The sequence below is a fragment of the Molothrus ater genome, chromosome 6 (assembly GCF_012460135.2).
Source record: "Molothrus ater isolate BHLD 08-10-18 breed brown headed cowbird chromosome 6, BPBGC_Mater_1.1, whole genome shotgun sequence".
NCBI lineage: Eukaryota > Metazoa > Chordata > Aves > Passeriformes > Icteridae > Molothrus > Molothrus ater.
Genome location: NC_050483.2, coordinates 25,762,720 through 25,785,998, shown reverse-complemented (window position 1 = coordinate 25,785,998; position 23,279 = coordinate 25,762,720). Strand labels below are relative to the sequence as shown.

The following is a 23,279-nucleotide window of genomic DNA, read 5'->3' as shown; positions in this document are numbered from 1 at the left end:
GACCTTCAAAATTTAAAGCAAAGTCACCACCTAAGGATAAAAGTTGAGCTGTTACCCTTAAAGGGGAGGAAAAAAGAGGCAACTATCTGGTAGACATATAATAGCACCAAACAGTTTTTTCAAAGTTTCAAAAAATAAATCTTCAAACAAAAAGAATGATAAATGCCACGTTCTCTTTTTGTTTGATGCATCTGAGAAACTGCTATGACTATCATTACATTCCTCAAGTAAGCAATGTTTTTATTTTGCCATTGTCATTATAAATGCAAGGGCAGCAACAGTAACAAAATTAAACCAACCAAAAAAATTAAGCCAAGCTATCCAACCATGGCAGACTATACGTCAATAAGAAAATACTTTCTTTGCTGGGGCAACGGTCCCAAAGACAAATCTTTCATTTACAGCATCAGGGATTAACCTAATGACTGTTCCTGCCCAGAAGTCCACCAGCAAGAATAAACAAAGCTTACAAAATCACATGTAACACAAAAACAACCCTGCTAATTTTCAGTTTGCAGGAAGGGAGGCTATTCACTCAATTTTACATTGCAAGACACATCCCCATTAATGAATTAATTAAAGGGGAAATAGAAAAAGGCTAAGACACCTTGACACTACTCTTAGTGCTGCCAGCACCATCCTCACAGACACTGGGAAGCACCAGCGCTGAGGAAGGCATGCCAGAAGCCTTGCCTTATCTTGTCATCACTTTACACCTGTTGTTTAATGGAATCACTCAGTGGCAGCCAGCAGCAGGATACACAGGGGATACACAGGTGCTCTCCAGGGGTGCTTACTTCTGGTCGGAGGGTTCGACATGAGCAGCTGTGGCCTTCAGACGGGCAATGTTAATCTTCTCTGAAAGCTCCTCCACGGTCTCAATGTCCACCTGCTCGTCATCCTCTCTGTATTCACACGCATCCTGGAACAGGTTTTGTTTTGGTTTTTTAAAACGAGTATCTACTCAGCAATAGAGCTCAGGCCAAAACAGTTTCACTTTAGTCTCAAATGAGATTACATTGTAACATTTAGAACCATCAAGGAATCAACATCTCCAGCTACTGGCCAGTAAACGGTGCTAAGCAGGGGATTACTTTAACTGTCATCTCCAGGAATTCCTCCCACTAGCAACTCTGTAAAATGCATTTTGGTAAGGGCAGAACCCATCTTTGTCCTTAATGTTCTTATTATGATTATGGCTGAGACAAAAGCTTTCACAAGGCAGAATTTTCCTGCCTCCATTTTCAAGTAAGATTAAACTGTCTTTACAACCTAATACCATAGATTCTTGCTAATTGACTTTTTTTACAGAGTTTGAAATAGTTACCACCTTAGTAATGGTCTCTCATACCAAAGATAGCAAAAGTCATGATATCATACAGTCAGGCTTCTTTGGATCGCACAGCAAACTGTTTACATGATGACGAGTAAGATTTTGGCTCTTTCCAAAATGCTGTCAAAATGCTGCCCAATCATTTTACATATTTCTTATATTCTGAAGAGTATGTTTTCTCCATGCTTGCCTGACCAAGAAAACTTGCTATTTTGTGAGGAGAGAGATAAGGAACAACTGCAGTTCTGTAGCAACAGAAAGAGTTAAATACCAATCCTGTGGTCATCTGTAAATCCAGGTGATACCCCTCTCCCATGAAAACATGCCTATTTTCAACCAATTGTTTGTATTACAGCTTGTAGTGAAGTTTTTTACATTACAATCTTTGGTCTGATTACAACAAAGAACTCTTTCTCCTTAAGCAAGAAAATGTGGTAACACTTCCATTCTCTACTCTTATTTTACCCAGTTCCCTGAACTACCCTGACTAAACAAAAACTACTCAAACAAATATACGATTCAAATCACAGAACTACTGAAGAGATACTGCCATTATGTTGAAAATACTCCATGTACAAGAGGTAGTGCCAACATTGATCTATTTCTTTATATAAAGAGCACTTCACATTCTTGCCTGCTCTCTTGGATCATTTATAAATCCACCTTGATGCTGAAAGCCTCCTGATACTTTCTCTAAGCTTTTCCACTTTATACAGTACCATTTCTGTGACTCTTAAGTGCAAGAGATGCATACTGGTTTTGTTCAGTGGGCAGGTCTACTCTGTCTTAACAACATTCGGACATCATTGCATTGCAGGAAACATGGTCTGGCAGGGTGGTTCAAAAAAGATGCTATAATCCAGAGAGAAACAGGAAAAGCACCCAGGAAATTAGCTTACCATAGAAACACTGCTGTCATAAGGCTTTCCAGTGCTGGTAAGTTATACTGGGCTAATCAAAGGATTGATAGCAATTTTCAAGGCTAGAGCTGCTCTAGAATTGCAACAGTCTGTATACTATCATATTAAAAAATGGTATTCAAAACCCAATATGTGGTATCTTTTTCATGAAAGATGGACAAAATAAAACAGATCTTTTTCATGAAAGATGGACAAAATAAAACAGAAGTAAAAAACTCCACTGGCTACCAAGAACTTAACATCTTAAAAGTTTACACATTCTGAATGTGGACATATGAAAAACAGAAGTAATTAATTTTTTTGTTCTTACATCCAGCAACAAAGGGGAAAATACTTCTGGTTCGTAGATCTTTCCTCTCTACCCCTGAACTCCCAGCAACAAGAAAATATCACAATCATGAAGATCACCAGAAGTAAGTAATTCTGACATTAAGAACAGCTATTCCTATAGAAGTATTGCCAATCTGCCATAGGCTGAACATTATCCATAGCCCAGCATGATTCCTGAAGATGCCTGTGGAAGCCCTACCTTTCTAGCATCACTCAATTCATACTATTTCCCAACTACTTCCTGTAATTACATAAATTCTAAATGCCTTTGAGTAAGGGTGAAATACCTTATAGAATGAAGACACCAGAGGAGCAATACCATTCTACAACAGAGTTCTGAAGTTGTTATGGAAATTACAGCATTTTTCCCTCTCTTCATTACAATGCCTGTTTCTAAGCCCTCTGCTCTGATTTTTGTCTGTTCCAGGCAGCCTAAACCCCTACTGCTGATACCTAAAGAGCAAATTACTGATGGTAGAGGATCCTCAGCAATAGTGCTGAGGGAAGAGGTTACAAGACAGTGGATGTCATTACACATTACCTAAGTAAATGTGCAATTTCTAAAGCTGCCTTATGTGCTACAATGTCTGCAGGTTTCACACATGCTCTGAGCTAAAAGCTGACAACATGCAAGAGATTGTTAGAATTTATATTGTCCACAAAATGTAACTTGCACTTAGTATGAAGCTTACTATTTTATAATAATTGATAACAGTCCTTATAATTTCAGTGTTTGGCTCAGAAAAAGAATGACTGAAAAACACTTTTAAACAACACTTACAATGCAGTACCTTGCCAGACACAGAAATTGTTTTTAGAGTAGTAAGCTGAACCATGGGACTCTTATCTGTAGCATTACAGTACCAGAACAAACCCTGGCATGGTCTTGGCTTACGCCAACAAGGACTTGTGAACAATCAGGAGCCCAGGCCAAGCAGTCCTTCTCAGCAGGAACTCCATGTGCAATCATCCTGCCTTGGAGATCAAGAGTTTAACATCACCTCCCAAACCATCGCACTTGAATTTGTTCAGACAGCAGGTCCCGATACTCATTAGTCTGCTTCTACAGATATTCCCAGAAAATTTTATTCATATCACCAAACCCATAATGATTAACCATCCTAAGCTTGTCTTGATGCAACTCAGGGCAGGAAATGCAAAAAGGAAAAGATACCATCTCAGGAACCTTCTTTCTGTTGACCAGAGATGAGAACAGTCTCTATGTCAAGGACACAAAGTCAGCACAAGGTAAGAAGGTACTCTGAAGGGCACTGATGTGCAAAACTAAGAACAATTAAGCAGAGTGGGAAAATGTGCTAAAGAATAAACACTAATAGCTACTACAGGTAGGCAGCAATCTTCCTGACTCTCACTGGAGTTCTCTAAGGTTTAAATGGCCATTTGCTGAGCAACCAAAACCAGTCCACATTCCAAACTAATAGAAGAAGAGCTGTCTTAAGTATTTCCACTAAACAAAACTGCTAGTGGACATGCACATACTCTTTGCTTCTGTTTCCACTAGTTTAATGAAGCAGATAAATATCCTCTACCAGCCTGTTTACATCATCTGACTTCATCCAGTTCAACAAAAAATACCAGTGCAGCTTGTCTTGTAAGCACTATGATGAGAGAAGAGTACATCCCAGTGAAAAATAACAAGTTTAATTCCAAAACTGATTTCTCCATTAGGCACTGATGTGCTAACTCAACTAGCCAGCAACAGCAATTAACAAATCCAAATTCCAGGCAGGTTTTTACAGCCCCCTGAGATCTCATTCCTCAGCTTTACTGCTCTAGAACCAAAACTAGCTTGTTGTATTTGTGTGAGCTTGCAGTAAAGACATACCTTTACATGGCTTTCCAAGCCATATCAGTCAAAACCTGTGTGGTATGTTTCTTCCAAAACAAATATTTCTTATAATCTCTAATATTACTCATTTGCTTCATCATCCTTTTGCAGGATGAAAGAAAACAGTTTTCAAACACCAACCTTGATAGAAGACCACTCTGTGACCTAGACACTATTGCACTATTGTTGGTTCACCAACAAATTCCTAGGACTACCATGTCAGAGAAGTTTATCTGGCATCAAGAATGAATTAACAGTGGTTCTCAAAATTTAATAACTCTGCTCAAGTTATTAAAGGATACAGGACATATGAAACTGCCACCACCTAACTGAAGACAAGGCAGCAACAATTCAGTTTTCCACTTAAAAGGGACTTCCAAAAATAACATCTGTACTTCACCTTCATGCAGCTGAGATGCTATTGTCTTGTCTGAGAAGAGCAAGCTGGAATATGAACTGATTAGTCAATTTTTCTGGAAGTTGAAGAGATTCTCTAAAAGCCAGAGTTGTTCACTTGGCTATCATGGAATAATAGAATATCCTGAGTTAGAAGAGACCCACAAGGATCACTGAAGTCCATCTCTTGGCTCTGCACAGCATCATCCCCACAAATCACACCGCGTGCCTGAGAGCATTATCCATTTTCTTAAACTCTGTCAGGCTGGTGCTGGGACCCCTTCCCTGGGGTGCCTGTTCGAGTGCCCACTCACCCTCTGGGTGAAAAACCCTTTCCTAATATGCAATCTAAACCTCCCCTGACCCAACTTCATCTCATTCCCATGGGTTCTGTCACTGGTTACCACAGAGGAGAGATCAGTGCCTCCCCCTCCTTTTCCCCTCATGAGGAAGTTGCAGACTGCAATGAGGTCTCCCCTCGGTCTCCTCCAGGCTGAACAGACCAAATTATCTCAGCCACTCATTATAGAGCTGCTCCTCACTCCTGTAAGGCCTTTTGCCACCCTCACAGCCCTCCTTTGGATGCTTTCCAACAGCTTAATGTCCTTTATATATAGTGGCACTCTAAGCTGCACACAGGGCTCGAGGTGAGGCCACCTCAGTGCAGAGCAGAGCAGAGCTGGACAATCCCCCCCCCCCGCCCTTGCCTGGCTGGCCATGCTGTGCCTGATGCCCCCCAGGACAAGCTTGACTTTCCTGGATGCCAGGGCACTGCTGACTCACACCCAATTTGCCACAGCCCAGGACCCTTGGGTCCCTTTCCATGGCACTGCTCTCCAGCCTCTCCTTCTCCAGGCTGTTTGTAAACCCAGGGTTGCCCTATCTCAGGTGCAGAATCTGGCACCTGCCCTTGTTAAACTTCACATGGTTGGTCTCTCTGCAGGGCCTCTCTGCCTTTGAGAGTCAACAGCTCCTCCCAGTTTGCATCTCTGGCAAACTTACAAAGCATCCCTTCCAGTCCTGCCTCCACATGATTTATGAAGATGCTGAGGAGCACAGGCCTGAGGATGGAGCCCTGGGGAACCATACTAGTGATCAGTCACCAGTCTGATGTTACCCCATTCACTACCACCCTTCACACCTGACCCATGATCCAGTTGCTCACTCATCACTTGACGTGTTTATCCTGACAAGTGCTGGATATTTTGTCTAGAAGGATCCTGTGACATAAAGGAGAAAAAGCTTTACTGAAATCAAAAAGATTGAATCAACTGGCTTCCAACCAGTCAGCTAGGGGGATAACCTCAGGGACCTTCCTAACTTGTTCCTCGAGCAGCCTGAAGTCTGCTCTCCTCATATCCAGGGTTGAAGTCTTGCTGGCACTTTTCCTCCTCTCACCAGAGATTTGAACTGGATTGTTTCGTGGCTGCTGTGGCCAAGACACCATTGCCATTTCACTCAGAAACCTGTGTTACTAAGCAGCAGTTCAAGGAGGGCACCTTTCCTAGCTGGCTCCTGTAGTACCTGTACCAAGAAGTTATTGCCCAGGTGCTCTAGGAATCCTCTAGACCTGTTTGTACCAAAGAACTCTAGTCTGATTTTCAACTGCAAGAGGATTACATTAACACAAAAGGACCAAAAGAATTCTATCCTGAAGACACAACCATTATCTCTCCTATTTTTAATTTGTCTGTTTTTCAACTTCTCCAGTTTAATCCTTCTCTTTTCACTTGTATCTCATTCCAAGAAACAGCTATCTTAATTCATATGTCCATTGACTAATTCATAAAACAACAGCTTCATAATTTTAAGTAACAATGCACTGTTTCTTAAGTCATGTAGTGATATGTAAGAAGTAAAGGAATTACACACTGGATTACTTTATTTTAATTTTTGGGTTATATTTGATGGGAATTTTATGAGCATTAAAATCTAAATGTATCTTAACTACACTAACCACAAAGTTTTACCCTTTTCTGTGACTTTTGGAGCAATTTTTTTTCTATTAAATACGGAATGACAGCTCTCACATACTATTTAAATGTATTTACTTAAAAAAGGAATTCAAGAATGGATTAAAATACTCCTTTCAGAAATAAATGTTAACTAAGGCTACAAAAACTAAATAGAAGGAAACATCTTAAAATAACAGAAATACTAGGCTGGCCACTACATTTTTAGATCATTAAGTTATAATTTGCTTACAAGTAAGCAAATTATTTGAGTAAATACTGGAGGAAGACAACCCGAAACAGTTCTATAACAAATCGTTCAATAGAACTCCTGTTATCTGAAAACCAGGCAATTTCTACAAGGCCACTACACTGCTACCTAAAAAAAAGCATGCGACTAAGAAACGAAAGATATTTCCACTTGGAAACCAAATTTACACTTCCTAAAGGAACTAAAGTCCAAAACACAAACATCATACTCTGTCTTTCAAATCCATGGGTTATGACATGTTAGTTGGTCAATAAAAAAAAAAAAAAGAAAAGAAAAAAAAATCCCTTCATAAATAGCTACATGCTTACCACTTTTTCAACATCTATTTCCTCTTCACTTGGGAAGTCAGAAGCACCATCCAGCATCTCATCAGCAGAATCATCAGTTTTTTCATCCTCTTCTTCCTCTTCCTCATCTTCCTCTTCATCCTCTTCCATATCATCAGCAGTTATATCAATAGTGGGCATGTAATCCTTTTTGTGTGCCCTCTGTTCTGGTGCTGTCAGGAAGTCACTTTTCTCTGATGTATCAGCTTTGTTATCTACTTCACTTCTATTTTCTAAAGGGGGTACAATGCTAGATATTTTGCTCCAAGAACTGTTAACATGTGTTAGAATATCATGGCCTGTTTTCATTTCTTCCAGAGAATCACAAGCACCTTTTTCTTTGCTTTTACTGCCTTCCTGCCTAGCTATGTTTCCTTTGCCTTCCTCCATATCAACTCTATGCTCTTCTCCTGAAGCATTATCCAGTTCTTTTGCAGAACCAATTTCAGACCTACTTCTTGTTTTCTCTACTATATTTTCCACTTCTATAGAGCCCTTGTACGCCCTCCTTTCCATATCTGGCTGTGCAGCATCATCCTGGAATTCTTGTTTGTTCTCAAACAGTTCAGTCTCACTTTGTTCCTCCTTGATCTTCACCTGTGTATCTTGCCCTTGTTGACTATGTAACTGCCCAGAACTTGCTCTGTTGTCCTCACCCATCTGTGTCTGTGCATCTTCTTCTTCCTCCTCTTTTACTGGTTTCTCCTCCCATTCAGCATGTGTTTGTTCCTTCCCATGGTTCCTCAACTGTGCAGCCTCCCAATTCTCAAGACTCTGTGAATGTGCATTATCCAGAGGAGCAACCAAAGACTCATCTGATGACCCACAAACAGAGTTAGCTGAAACTGCCTCCACAACAGTTTCAGATCTGACCGAATCCTCTTTCTCTTCAGAAGCCCCTTTTTCTTCCTCATCATTTGGCTTCTCACTGATGTACGAATGGTCAGATGATATGACATCTGCAGAAATATCATGCTGAGAAGAAAAGCTATTATCACAAGAACTCTCTAGCACCTTTGAGTTCTTCTCCACTATCTCTAATGCAGTGGAATTTCTATCACCACTAGGTGTGACGGTGCCAGATGCTGACTCTTCAACAGCATTTGACAGGTTAATCGACAACTCATCTTCTTGTTTCCCATGTGGCACTGTGACATCAGACTCTGTAACTTCTGTGTCACCTGAGCATTGAGCCTTCCCATTCTCCTTCTGCTGAGCAGCACCTGAGTCCTCTTTCTTGCATATTTTCCTGTAATCCTTCTTCATCTGAAGAGATGCAAAATGGTGAAGAATAGAGTTTGGCACAGTCTTCTGTCCTGGGAGCTGAAGTAAAGCAAAACTTCCGGACTGTAAAGGTATGAGATTAGCGGTGGTGGCTGACAGACCAGCCGAGCTGCAGGCTATTTTAGACTCAGAGGCTGTTTGGTTTGTGACATTGCTGACAGCAGAGGAAGCGATCCTCAGAGTCAGAGTGCCTGCCTGTGACACAAAACTTGTTACTGAAGGAAGAAGAGAAGATGCTTGAGTGGCTGGGTTGGATGGGGGGGATAACTTGGGTACTGCAGTTTGTACAGCTGAATTTGCAGCAGGAGAAGTGGAAGACACAGAGGAAGTGGGAGAAACGGGTGACTCAGGAGGCTTGGAAGGTGCAGGTAACCGGATTCCTACAATAGATCCTGTGAGGAAAACAAAACATCAACTGAGACTTTCTCAAAGCAGCTTTTTTCTTCCAGTTTTAGTATTTGATGCTGTACTAGAAACAGACTCCATTCTCAAGGATCATAATGGAATCAGGTGTTTGACCTCAAGCTCTCAGTGGAAAAGTTGGTCCTGCATAAAGACATTATAAACTTGAATTTTTTTAAGTAACACCACAATAAAACACATGAATTGGCCATTCTAAAACTAACAGACTTGATGTTAAGTTCAAGCATTGAGCTTTTTGATCAAAAAAGACATAGCATTTAAAGTATTGCATTTTATTGTCCCATTTTACATTTATTGGAAAACGAGGAAACTGGGGTTTTTTAAAGAAAAAAAGAAAGTAAAAAATAGTATTTAATTTTAAAATATTTTTGCTTTTCTTTCGATAAAAGACTTCCAAAGAGGAAAAACTATGTCAAAATTACACAGTTATACTACCACATTTTACCTTTATGAATTCTTCTGCAGCATTTCAACACTTCATAAACAAGGAGAAAAAATACTACCAACTGGCAACTAGTTTCTCTTGTTCAGCAAGAGCCTCAAAACAGAAAGAAATTAAATAAACTTGTTGACTGATTCTTTACTACACCTCATGCTCAAACCTTAACTAAATCTCAGCATTGCTTGCTCTCCTCCCCACAGTTTTATCTACTGTGCTTGCTTCTGCTCTCCCTTCCACCCCACTCTAACTCCCTCTCTTTAAAGTGTGTTTTGAAACAGGGAGAACAGAAGAGTAAACCTGCATTTAAAGTACATTTGGGTTAGAATTTATAAATACGTACAACAGCATACCAACCTGCAACTTCTAAATCTTCCAACCCTGTCTTCCACTGTGTACTAGAGAAAAAGCTGAAAATCACACTTATTTTTCTTCCCACACTCTTAAGGAGGAAAAAAACCTGGCAATTTCGTATTGTAGTATAACATTTAATCTGAATATCTCCTGTAAACACACTAACCAACCTGGAAACCTAACAAAAACAGAGCAGCATTCCAATGAAACATGGGTAACAGCTCATTCTCTTTAAGAGAATCTCCAACAAGAAATGTTTTCGAATCACCAGGTCAAGTCCTGTAAGTTGTGACAGTACAATGGACATGGCTCCACTGCCACGCATACACATAGGCTCTTTTACTTCCTCCCAAATTTTGTTGACTTAGCTATTAACTGCAATTTCTGAATATTATACACATGGTATTTAAGTTGCATTGCAGCTGAATAATTACACTGTGTTCTTCAACTAGTCACACAGAAACAAATTAGACCCTGTTCAATTAATTTCAGCAGGTGAAAGCATCACAGAGACATTTATCTCCTTGCTCATTTCTGAGTAACACACCAGTCAGTTGTGAAAGAAGCACTGGACTTCATACCTGGATTGCGGAGCATCACTGGCTGCACGCTGGGCTGAGCACCCGCAGTTCGAAGCTGCTGCAGGGGAACAAGCTGGATGATCTGCCCATTGGGATGTCTGAACAGGTTCACAGCCCCAGGGCTCCTCAGGGGCTGAAGGACCATCTTCTGCCTCTGTGCCACCTGCGTGTTCAGTGGCCGCAGAGCAGAGGCTGTCTGGTGCACTGGAATCAGCAGTAATCGAGGTCCAACACGTTTGTCTGTTCCAGGAGCTATCTTTGGGGGAGTCTTACTTGCAGCTTGTGGAACAGCATCTTCTGAAATATTTTAACAAGTTACAAAAAAAAAATCACTTTAAGAGACTGCCTACAAATCAAGCATTATTCTTAATAAATACAAGTGCAAATATTTTGGAAACAACTGCATCTCTTTTAATATTTGAAAGCAAGTTTTTCTCTTTTTATCCACAGAATGCATGGAAACAACCACGTCAAAACAGTTTTGGGTTTTTTCCGTGTAGTTCCACTGACATTTTTCAACCATGACACAGGACACTAATTCCCTACCTAATTCCTGAACTCTGTGCCAACCATGAAATTCTAGCAGTTATAACTGTGCTATATATGTCTATAGGTCAAGGGATGATGTGATGCTTCGTGCTCACTTCATAGCAGTCACTGACCAGATAGTTACATTTTTTTCCTTTCTCTACCAGCACAGACTGATATACAGGAATACAAAAAGTAACTTAAGAGATGACATTAGGGTGATGAATAGGACTTTTTACCCTGTTTTTGAAAGGGGGACAAGGCAAGTGAGTCCATATTTAAATTGAAACCAGACACAGACTGTATCATTGCTGTGAAAAGAAGCAGAATTAAAAAAAACCAAGGGTTTGTAGTAATAATCCAAAGCACCTAAGCATTACCTCTTTTTGGAGGACTTGAATTAACTCCTGATAGTATCACTGGAACAGAGACAGCAGAGGAAGTCAGTGTGGTCACCACAGGCGTAGTTGCTGCAGCTGTTGTCAGTACAACTGTGGAAGTGGATGTTGTGACAGCAGCACAAGTAACAGTTGGTGGTGTTACTACAGGTTTTGGGAATGATGTAGCTGCTACTGCTGCAATAATCCCTGTTGTTTTTGTTGTGCTCACAGTAGCAGTAGGAGTGGTGGATGGAGTAGTACAGGTGCTGATTCCAGGTGTTGCAGGAGCAGCTGTAACTGCAATTGCAGGAGGAGAGCAGGGAGGTTCACCAGCTTTTGTCTGGCAAGGAGTGGTCACAGTAGATGCTGCTACACTGGTACTTTCCACAGTAACTGGAGAAGTGGTGGTAGCTGCAGTGACTGCAGAAGTGACTGTGCACAGAGCTGGAGATGGCACTGAAGGAACCATGGGAGCAATAACCGTGACTGGTGTGGGCTTGATACTCAGAAACTGTCTTCCTGAGGCTGCCTGGCGTGTGCTCGCTCCAGGAACCTTCTGCTGCAGAGCTCCTGCTTTGTTTATCACAAACTGGGCAAACACACCACCAGGTGAGGGTCGGGCAGCTGCAAATAAAAACTTGCAGGTCAAAATTTTAATAGATTTCCTCTTTGCCTTTCATGAGGTGCTACAACTGTAATTTCAGCATGAATTTGAGCCTCCTTTTTCTGTGTACCTTGTAATTAAATCAAAACCTTTATGGTAGTCCTGGATATGCCTTACATGTTAGAAAGACCTCTGCCTTATTCCACTACTGTAGCTTTTTACTGCATTTCTTCCCAGATACACAGAAGAATTAGCTTTTGAAGGGTTGTTCTTAATCGTGAAACTATGGACAATCCTAACTAACAGTGCAGGAAAATAAACATTTAAGTGAAATAATGGGCTCTAAGTATTTTCTAAACATCAAATTATTTGTGTAACAGCTTGTGTCATCTTTCATTTTTTACTGCTTCTTGATTTTCATCCCCCTTCTACTGTATTCATCTTACACAGGCAGAGGGGAAAGGGATGGGAAGGATACAGAGCTTCCGCTTCTAATTGCACTGACATCCAAACAACTGCAGACTAGATGGAACAAATTTAACCAATGGAAATGAATCACTGTTAGGAAGATCCTTTACCTCATCCCTTACCCTCCAAGGGACCAGAATACTGCATTTACATCACCCCAGATGCCTACAGATGAGTACAGCAGCATAGAGATTATGGACCAAGACCAACTTAAACACTGCAGTTATTTATGCATACAGCATTCTTAACCCAGATTATGCCAGAACTAGTACTTTAAACTTAAATCACATATGTTGCAATGACTTCACCCACCAATGAAACACAGCCAGCTCTTTCATACTGCATAAACACACAGAACGACAAGTTTTATTACAGGACAAGAAAAACAACACACCCATTTACACGGCAAAGAAAATTTAGGCAGAAAGAAAAACAGATTATCAATCAGAAATTAAAGTTTTTCCAGGACACAGGAAACATCCTTTTCCCTTGCAAAGCTTCAGATCTTTAAATACTGGGTGGGATTATGTGGGTGGGTACTAGTCTTCTCTTTTTAAAGTCATGCAAAATGTAATAGTTAAGGGCAACTTCCTCTCTTGCCACACTGGGTTAACCATTTCAGTACCAACTCAGATACACAAGTAACTCATGAATCTTCCAGTTTTGTTGTTTTTTTTTTTAAACTCAAAGTGCTGTCTAAATCCAACCCTGTTTAGCTTGTGAAATCCAATGAGATTAGAGACTGGCGTGGTTATTGGCTGCACACCTGCTGTTTCACTAATCCAGATTTGGACCATCTTGTCTTTCACTGCTGCTTCACACATCTTTGGCGGTCACAAGAATTATGAGTGCAACATCAACCGAAAATCTAATCAGTGAAGAACCATGTATTAGTGGTACTTTACTTGTTTGAAGTTATTCTGTGTTTGATGAAAAGCAATTAAAAATTACAGAAACGAAACTCCAAAAATTCCAGTTTGTATTTGGAGAGTATCCATCCACTCTCATCTCTTGAAAATATGTACTAGTAGCATTAATAAAACAACTAATAGTCAACATCTGTAATCTTACTCTGAAGTCAAAACTTTCTGCTTTGAGGTTATTTAGTGCAGAGGCATCTTAGGTAGGCAATGCAGCCAAAGGCAGCATGCACTGTTGCACAGAAATCAACATTAACGCTGTACACTCACTCTGTACTTCAGCTTCACGCAATTTAAAACACAGTAATAAGTTCCAACCTACCTATCTGTCTCTGTGCTGGGACATGGGTTTTCAGAGTCGTCACAGTGGGGGTTGAAGGACTGCTGGTGGAAGATGTAGTTTTAGGAGCTGATGTTGTGGGCCCCTGGACTGATGGTGTCCCAGAAGCAGGAGTTTTAGCACTGGGTGCTACCTTGGAGATCACAGTACTGAGGGCTGCAATATTAAGTACTGTGGGCTGCAGCCTGCCTGTGATATAAGCTGCTAGCCGATTGGCAGGATGCAATGCCCCCATCTGTCCCAAAAGCAGTTTGGCCTGAGGATACCTTTTATCATTAACCTGAAAAAAGGGGAAAAGGGAAACTTTGTGAAAAGAACGCTAATTCATCACTTCTGGAGAAGTGTTTCATTCTGTGGGACTTCTAAATGTCCTTTTCAAAGAACCATTGCAATTCCGACTGGGAATTCCTAATTTCCTCATTGCTCAGGAGAATTTCAAACAACCCTTGTTTTATCTTTGTAATACAGATTTTAAATGCTGCTCAGACTCATATAAAACCAGAGAGTCCAAGGAACATGTGAAATCACTGAAATTAGGTAAGAATGAAGCTAGCAGCTGTTTTTCCTGTCCCATGCTTATGCTGTAGTCCTGAATAAAAAAAGGTTCCCTAATTGAAGGACAATTTTGGATAAAATTCTCAAACCTAATTAAGACCTAGCATCACAAAAGAAAGAATACTGATGACATATACATTGAGACAAAACTTTAAAGAGCTTGTAAAAGCTGCATCAACTTTTTCCTTATCCACACTGTTGTCTGATACTGTAATTAAGGCATGATGAGTTTCCCTAACTTAAAATTCCAAGCTGTAGTGGTAACAGACTGCACAGGAAAAAACCAGAACATCTTGCTGAATGTCAGGCTTTATGCCTAGTGGACAATGGGAAGTTTTGGTAGTGCTGCATTTTGCTTTCACATTGTTTGATAATACCTTCTAAAAGCCAAATGTATTTAAGACACTACTAAATAAACAGTAGTTTTTATTGATCAACTTTTATTGAAGGTAAGAAATCTCCTCACCTTTTTCTCTCCACTAGCTTCTCTTTCTGAGGGTGTCATATCTGCAAGGTGTCATGAAAACATATTTTACTCTGATTTTCTAATTCATATAATTTTCCTCAAAGTGGCTTTACTATAACCACAAATAGCTATGATGGAAGAAAAGGATTTTCATCCTAATCCTGTAGTTCCTACTACTAATTCTTAACATCATGTCAGCAACATAGAACTGCAGGGAAAAGACCCTGTAAATTTAGGATTATAAAGTCTCCTAATGAAAAATATATATTCTACAAAGAAGATTCAGGCTGTTAGTGAAGATTAACAGTTAGCTGTAGCAAAAAGCAATTTTAATGTTTACATTTTCATTTTAAAGTTTTGTCACAGTGTATACTTCCCCAGAAAATATTCTTTCTGTGGACTCATACAATCATTCACTTAGAAACATTATGTGTCAAATGCACCTTCAGAGGGTTTCACAAAGAATTGAAAAGATCTTGAAAGAGATTCTGCACTTGGGTCAATAAGACCCAAATTGCCAAAAAGACAAGTTAAACCATCAGATTTCAGGATTTCGATCAGATTTCCTGTTACTGAGTAAATCTTGAAAGGGATAAGCTTATGGAGAGGAATGCCACCAGATACTATCTGGATAGGCAAAAGACATATTAAAGAGTGCTCTCCATGTCAAGGAGTTCTGGGATAGTACTGGATGAAACTGCATCTAATCTCCACAGTAAAGGCAGAGAGACCCACCTGAATCAAGCCCGAGGGGCTCGTATTAGCATTGCATTTGTAGGCAACCAGCTTTCCTGCAGGAGAAACCCCTGCATAAAAAGGCAAGCCTTTGCCCCCATGCAGCTTCTCCCGCAGCTTGTCCGCTGGGTCTGCTTGCGTGACCTTTACATTTTCTGAGTTATTGCATGCCGCCACTGTGCTATCAGGAGTCTCCAAGACAGGGATCTCAGGCTTCTCGTCCTTGTCCTGGTAGGACGGCACTGAAATTTTCACTCTGGAGGAGCAGACAGAAGGATGGTTCTCATCCTGGGCCTTGTATTCCGAAGCCAATTCAATAATGAAGCTACCCACTTTGAGGCACTGTGGTGCATTACTGTTGATATGCTGTGATAAGATGGTCAAGATCTTATTGTGATCTTCCTCCAAGTTGCAGTCAGAGATAATCTCGATAAGTTTGGTTGGTTCACCTTGAGTGGTGTGATGAACATAGGAGGTGGAGAAAGAGTCCCCCTCACTACGGGAAGAACACCAGCTTTTCTCTGAGAAAGAATTGAAATAGGTTTCTGCAATGCTATGGCATTTTAAGTACCTGGATAGTCAAACAATTTCATTCTGCCCACACCTCCACCCTTAGCTCCATTCAGCTGCAGGCCAACAGCAAGTAAAAGAACTGTTCAAAGCATCATCTTTCCCTTGCAGAGCTTCACAAACAAGCAAAAACTCACTGCAAAACTAATGTAATTATTTCTCACGGTTCAATCCCTGCAGCCATACCACGTCATGTTGTATCCCATTGCATCACAAGCTAAACGAAGCCCGGTTGTTTCAATACATGGGTGAATATTCTCCAAACACACCAACATGGTAGAAAGCATCACTGGTTATTCAAGAGATGGCACTTTTCTCTTTGAGTCAGAAAAGCACCCATGTCCTACAATGGCATAAGGGGACATGCCACTAGCAGAACTGTCTTTTGCAGAAGATGTGTAAACAGAAGCGTGACCTTTTGTTGTTATTAGAGCTACAATGCTCTTTTTTTGCAAAACTAAGGATGTTGATCCCTGTGTCCTGGCCATTTTAATTTCACCTACCAATGCACCAGCATTTTCAACTAATTGTATTATTTTTCCATTCCCATCCTTAAATGTAGCATGTGCTGTTGTATACATTAAACAGTAAAAAGATCAGCTCAAAAAGGCAGATATGGTTCTTAAGTGGATGACACAATGCCTCTAGTGTATGTCTCATTTAAGGCTTGCAACATGATTTGGGCCGCTTCAGATGGAAAGAGAACATGGATGTCTAGCCTATTTCTTCACAAGCTAGAAACTCAAACCCAGAATCACTAACACAGCAAAACTTCAATTTTTCAACTTGAACAAATTCAACATCAAACAATTCCTTGTCCCAACCAGTTCTATGGGAAGAACATGAGGATCCCATCCTCCCAGTGCTACTTAGATATTTAATTCTTCAGTAACTACAAAGCGATAGTAAAGAAAAAAGTGGAAGACAAAAATACCCCCACAAAGCAAAGCCGTTCATCTCCATTCCTTTCCAAGTATCTAATCATCTGTCTTGAAGACAACTCTGCAGTTTTACACTTTATTGCTAAACAAGCTACTGGCGGCACTGGTCATTTTACACTTAGAGCAGCAGCAAGCACTGGATATTTAGTCTGCTGTATCTCCATCTGCTGCTACGAAAACAGGAAGCTGTATGCATAAGATTTTTATTAACAACTGTAACGACTCCACCAGCAAACCTACTTCTGTTTCATCAGTAGCTACTGGTTTTTAAAGAAAAACTACAAAAACATGTAACTAATAAGTGGAATTATACTCCAGACTCAGCTCTTACCTCTTGATGTATCTTTGTCTTTGTCTACCTCACAGGTTGCCTTTTCAGGAGACTGAAGCTCTGGTTCATGCTCCTGCTAGAAGAAAGAAATGCAAGAAAATATTCACCCTAGACATCTTACACACTAAAAATCACAGCACAAAATTAACGAGGTCACCCCGAATCATAGAAATATGCTGTCTTTGACTGTGTTACAGGCTTCATCTTAGAAGAGCACTATTAACAATGAACATTTAAGCCTTACACAATAATGCATTTGTCACAGACAGGAATCTCCCCAGACAAGAAAATGTAATATCACAGTAACAGAGTCAGTTTACCAGCACTGCAAAGTGATTTAGGCTCCACCTTCCACTGCCCCACCACCAACAAAAGCAAATCAAGCCCTCATGTCATGTAGGAGTCTCTGGGGAAAATATTACTTCGCATTTTTCAACATTTCTGCCTATTCTATAATACACACTAGTTACAGTGTGATCTCTTACCTTTACACTACAACTCTGTGAATCATTTTTGTCTTTTTGCTGCTTTTTCTCCTCTCTCTTGGGTTCATAGGGTCGCACCCTTGCACAAGTCATGAAACTTTCAAAGTACATGTAGACAGGATCCTTGTCCTCCTCTCGAATCTAAAAGAAAAAAAAAGGAGATAAAACCCTCTTTTCTCTGTTCTGGATGCACATCAGATTCACAAAACAGCTCTGCTTTCTAAAAAACTTCAACAGTAAGGGTCAAAAGAAAAGTCTAGCATTTAAAGCTAATCTGCCTTCTCAGTATCATCACATAGCCACCACCAGCTCCCTGAGATTCAAACCCATTCAGATATTCTTTTAAGTGAAACAACAAATCCTAAGTGCCATGCATTGTTTAACATTATCTGGTATACATTAAATAGCTACTCTGTTATGTTTGTTCTTCAGATATAACTACACTCTACAGCTGTTTTTCCTCTATTGCTGTTGTTGCTTTTCTCTGATACTAAGGTGAGGGGAGACACAAGCCCAGATTCTTAGAACACTGGCAGTGAAACCTCAAGAAAGAAAAAAAAACCCAAAACTCCAGAACTACACTGAACACTTTGTGTCTGTATCCCAACACTTTTTGCAAGTAATTCATACTTATATAGGCTACAATATGTAGCTATTAACTTTAACAAACATGACAGGACTAAACTGTGACAAAAATAGCATATATTAATGTATTTTTAAATGAGGCTATAAATTAATCATAATCACCTTCCACATCTCCATACTGCTATAATAAATTCTCAACAGAAGATGGACATAGTAAAATTCTATATATAATCAATCCATTCTAGCTTATCAACACACCTATAGGCAATCAGTCCTAAGCTTTCACCTCAAACTTTTCTAAAATCATCTAGTACAGAGGCTTTCAGCACAATTTGTTTTAATTTTCAGTACAAGGAAAAACATGCTTTTTTTTTTTCTCTTACCACTGGATTTGGTCTAGGAATGTACATTCTGCTTGGTTTTGTTCCACTGGAAGATCTGTTCTTACTAGGAAGCCAGACCTCTGGGTTGGGCAGTACCATAGATTTAACTGGTTCAATAACAGATGGTGTTGGGACATAAATTGGCTCTGGATCTACTTCACCTTCTACCCTCACCCACAATGGACAATTCCTAACAGGTTGTTCTGGCTCTGAATCACAGATAGCTGAAAAAAAAGAAAAAACAAAAATTACTTACAAATAAAACACCATTTAACACAGCAGTAACAGAATTTTTTGTTTGAGTTTGAGGTCTAGCCATGTGGCAATCACTAATCCAAACTGCCAGAAAATCCTTCTGGACGCTTTTCTTCTGTCAAATTCTAGTCAAAAGTGATTGGGATTTGTCTACAAGGAAAAAAAATGAAAATAAAAATGTACACTAATCCTCATTTCTCACTTTTACTGTGATAAAAGATCTGAAAAACCACTGAAAATAAGTGAGCTCCACTGATGCTGCTTACTTAAAAATTGCAAAATACCAAAAAAAAAAAAGAAAATCCCAGACTGGTATACTGGAGATATACGGAAGAATTAATTTATTCCAGTAGAACACCAGAGAATATTTTGTGTTAGCTATTGCTAAAAATATTGTTAGGAAAAAACTGAAAATGTAAATTCACAGGCAGTTTCTACCAATTTGGTTTTCTGAGCATACCTTAAGCCAGATCTGAAATTACCACAAATAACTATACTTCCAAGGAAGTCCAGCTATATACAGCAACTGAAAATGCACCTCTAGATAATGACTTGTTTACAAGGAAAGATAACTGCACTGTAATAGTGAACATTACCAACAATGACAGCAATAATTATCCCATATCTATCATAGTCTTTTTAAAGACATTTGGAGAGTTGAACAGTTTAAACTACCAAGAAGAAACTCCAACTATTTGATTCAATAAATAACTACACAGTGCCCAAAATGTTGATCACATAAGTAAGAATTTAAAAAAAAAGATATTATTTCCTGTAAGTAAGCTGGATTTAGAAATGGCATCACTACTACATCCTAGGAAAAAATGCCCATGAAGTTTGGTGGTTTGCTGTATGTAATCTCCACCAATACTCACTGTATTCCACCCTTTTTCTCTTCTTCCTATCCTTCTGCTTTATCTCCTCTTCTTCCCCATCACCCTCTTCTTCCCCATCTTCATCCTCTTGCTGTTGTCCTTGTGTTCCAAACAGCACGAGACTTCCACGCACAGCCTTTTTCATAATTTTCTTATGCTTTGATCCTCCCTTCACCAGCAAGACCCTTCTCTTGAGGCAGGTACACCCAAACATGCAGTCTGGCCTGCGGCAGTGGGTGGGCTGACGTTTCTCCAGTGCCAGACTGGCACATATGCAACCCAGTCGGCAGAAATCATTGTTGCAAGGAGGTGCTCGTCGTCTTATTATTTTGTGGATAGGTTTGCTTTTAAGAGATGCCTAAAAAAAGTTTTAAAGAAGCATAAACTTCAAATTTTCATAAGAGGAATATTTTAGTACAATGCAATCAAGTATATGCAAAATTGCTGTTCGAAGTTCATTTAGAAAACCCCTCGAGCTACATTGTTTACGTACAAAAACTTGTCCTCTATACCACAAAAACCCCAAAATCCCCACAGAACAGAGTTTCGATTTGAAGTTTTTTGAGAGACAACTGGAGACAGCAAAACCATCCTGATAATAAGCAGGATGTGAAAAAAGCAAAAGTTATCATGGGACAACCAGGTTACATGACCAGGATTTTCTTGCGGTTAGCTCAACTGAAAACATCAAAATGAAAATAGCAAGGAAATGCAGCTACTGAATAAGAATTGTTTTAATTCAAATTTCAATTGTGAGAATTTTAAACAGTTCAATTATTAATAATTTGTATCAATACACTATTATCACAATTAGCTTTTTCCCCTACTGCTAATTCAGCATTCCTCAAGTTTCACTGCAAAGACACACCACAAAGGAATCTCATGCTTTATCATGATCCTTAGAAGCGTCAGTCTTATTTTCTGCATTGCTATGCATCATCCATAAGCGGGTAGATTAAAAGCAACAGCACAGAAAAGAAAGAAACTATTACAGATGTACCTGAGCTGTAAGCAGGGTTACCAAAGAGATGTCTGCTCGCTCTTCAGTAATATAGGTCCGTGGTTTCCCATCCCAGAGAGCACAGTCTTCCAAGTCCATTAACTTCACTTGAGATTTAGACAAACCTGGTGGACGAGGTGCTTGGTGATGCTGTGGTGCTTGACGCAAACTGATCTGTTTTGGAAACGTATTTTCATCCACAGTTGGCAGCACAAAACCATCTGCTTGGTTACTCAAACTGCTAGCAGGCTTAGCAGACTTTTCCCCGGACACTGACAAGTTCTGCTTCTGCTTTGGAGGAAAAGGTGAAGGCAAAATGGGTTTGTAAGATGATTTTGCTCTACTGTTTGTAGATGTCTGTCTGGTTTGAGTCTTTGTTTTCCTAGAGGTAGATGATGGAGGAACAGGCTTCAATGTGTAAGATGTTGATGGAATTACAGTGGACTGCTTCTTTAAAACACTGTCGAGCGTTCGAACATAGCTAGTGCTCTTAGTGGGAAGCTGATATACCACAGGAGAAGTGGGAGTGTCAGAAGAGAATCCCATACTTGTTTCCATCAATTTCCCTTCATTTTCCAGGTACTCATCCAGCTTGTCACTACAGAACGCTGAGCGATTCTTCAATGAACCTTCTGAACTGCCACCTAAATAAATGAAGAGTACTTTAACTCCTGGACTTAAATTTTATAATAATCAAACACGGTAGGATAGTTTTGATTATACAGCTCTAAAAAATGCACTCTTCCACAATAATAGCATATAATACAGGCACACCAAATATAATCCATTCTGAAATACAACCAGCAGCCTGCACAATTGTTTTTGTGGAGATCTTACACCTGCATTTGTGGTGGGCTGGCCTTGGCTGGACTGCAGGTGCCTGCCAAGCCACTCTATCACTCACCTTCTCAGCAGAATGGGGGGGTTAAAAGTAAGCTGCAAAAAACTTCATGGGTCAATATAAAGGAAGTTTAATAAAGCAAAAGCAAAGTTTCTCTCTTCCCTCATTCATCTCCATTCTGACAATGTAAGAATGGAGATTAACGAGGGAAGAGAGAAACTTTGTACCAGTACAAAAAAATTCTTTAATCGTAACAGTCTCAATACAAAAAAATACATCTCTTACTAAGACAGACACAAATACCAAACAGCAAGGTCCATGAAAGGTCAGGAAAAATGGCCACATGTTGGAAATATGTACATTGATCTCTCTCTTTTTACGTTTTTTTACCTTCATTTCTAGAAGCACCATGAAGTTTCCCTCGCCAGCCTTTGATTTTTGTGAAATCATTTGTCTTTCCTGTCCTGGAAACAAAAGAAAATCCAGTATCTGGAAAAGAAGAAAGCTAGCCTCAGTTTATGAACCAAGTTTAATTGCATCAGTGTCTTAGCAAATGCTGCTTCTTCCTTTTCAGGGATAGGTGAACAGCAGCAAATTCAAAAGATTTGAAGCAACTTAATTTTTTCTATTTGTTTTTTTAATTAACAGAATACTTAAGAGAAGGCCAAATTCCCTGTAGAGCTCTGCAATCCCACACACATAGTGTTTCCTTTATTTTCTGGTTTGGTCTCCTTGGCATTTAGCAAAAGCAGTTGGCTCTGAAAGTCTAATGGGCCAATCAACTAATTAGCGGGCTAAAATGGAAGAGCCAGTTTTGAGCTCATACTACAGCTTCACTCAGCAAGAAAAGTGATTTGATTCTCTCCCCTCAGTTGGGCCAATGGCTTTTATAACACCTGCAGAAACTTCATTTAATGTTCACTGCTCTGTCAAATTCATATGAGTATCTATTAGGGGCATGGTCAGTGAATAACCACAAAAGACAAACAGTTACATCTCTGTCAAGTTAGCGTCAACTGTGGGAGCTAAGTTGGAATGTAAAGGTACTAGCAGGGATCTGTGTGGGCATTTAACGTATTCCTAGGCTAGAAATAATTGCATTGGACACTAAGCTGACTGAGGTCTTCTGAATTGAATCTTCCTCTCCTGCAGTGTAAACCATCTGAAATTCAATGTCTGCCTCTACCAGCTCCTAAAAGCAGTAGATTAAGAAAGACATTAAGTAATCAGAATACTACAGTGGGAGAAACAGTTAAGTAGAAGAAGATAAGCATATAAGATAAGCTACACTTTGCCCATCCAGGTCACTATTGAATACAGTACCTACCAACAGTATGAGAACCACAGTCACAGTATGACTCACAGTATGAGAAATACACTTGTTTCGATACAAAGCAAATTTAAAAAAGAACAGTCAGTCACAACTTTTGTAATAAATAATTATCATGAAGTTAGAGGGTAGCCCCCATGTGGCATCTCAAGGCCTTCTTCTGGAAAATTATGATACTCAACTCTGTGACAGACAACATTTTTTTTGTTTGGTATGTGAGCAATATCAG

The 23,279-nt window shown here is 39.8% G+C and overlaps 1 protein-coding gene across 5 annotated transcripts in view; it reads right to left on the bottom strand.

The window, feature by feature from the left end:
• Positions 1-23,279, bottom strand: part of MGA (MAX dimerization protein MGA) — a 59,400-nt gene that overhangs the window by 11,894 nt on the left and 24,227 nt on the right. Inside the window, exons 7-18 of one of the 5 annotated variants that reach the window (XM_036383741.1) lie at positions 22,111-22,209; positions 20,880-21,523; positions 19,880-20,237; positions 18,750-18,973; positions 17,782-17,922; positions 17,297-17,372; positions 15,455-15,975; positions 13,681-13,978; positions 11,367-11,990; positions 10,459-10,755; positions 7,360-9,053; positions 798-922 (exon numbers count right to left, since the gene is read on the bottom strand). In XM_036383741.1, the coding sequence (XP_036239634.1) occupies positions 798-922; positions 7,360-9,053; positions 10,459-10,755; positions 11,367-11,990; positions 13,681-13,978; positions 15,455-15,975; positions 17,297-17,372; positions 17,782-17,922; positions 18,750-18,973; positions 19,880-20,237; positions 20,880-21,523; positions 22,111-22,209 (5,101 nt within the window). The remainder of the gene's footprint in view (positions 1-797; positions 923-7,359; positions 9,054-10,458; positions 10,756-11,366; positions 11,991-13,680; positions 13,979-15,454; positions 15,976-17,296; positions 17,373-17,781; positions 17,923-18,749; positions 18,974-19,879; positions 20,238-20,879; positions 21,524-22,110; positions 22,210-23,279) is intronic. The other 4 variants (XM_036383743.1, XM_036383742.1, XM_036383744.1 and 1 more) reach the window with 4 other exon arrangements.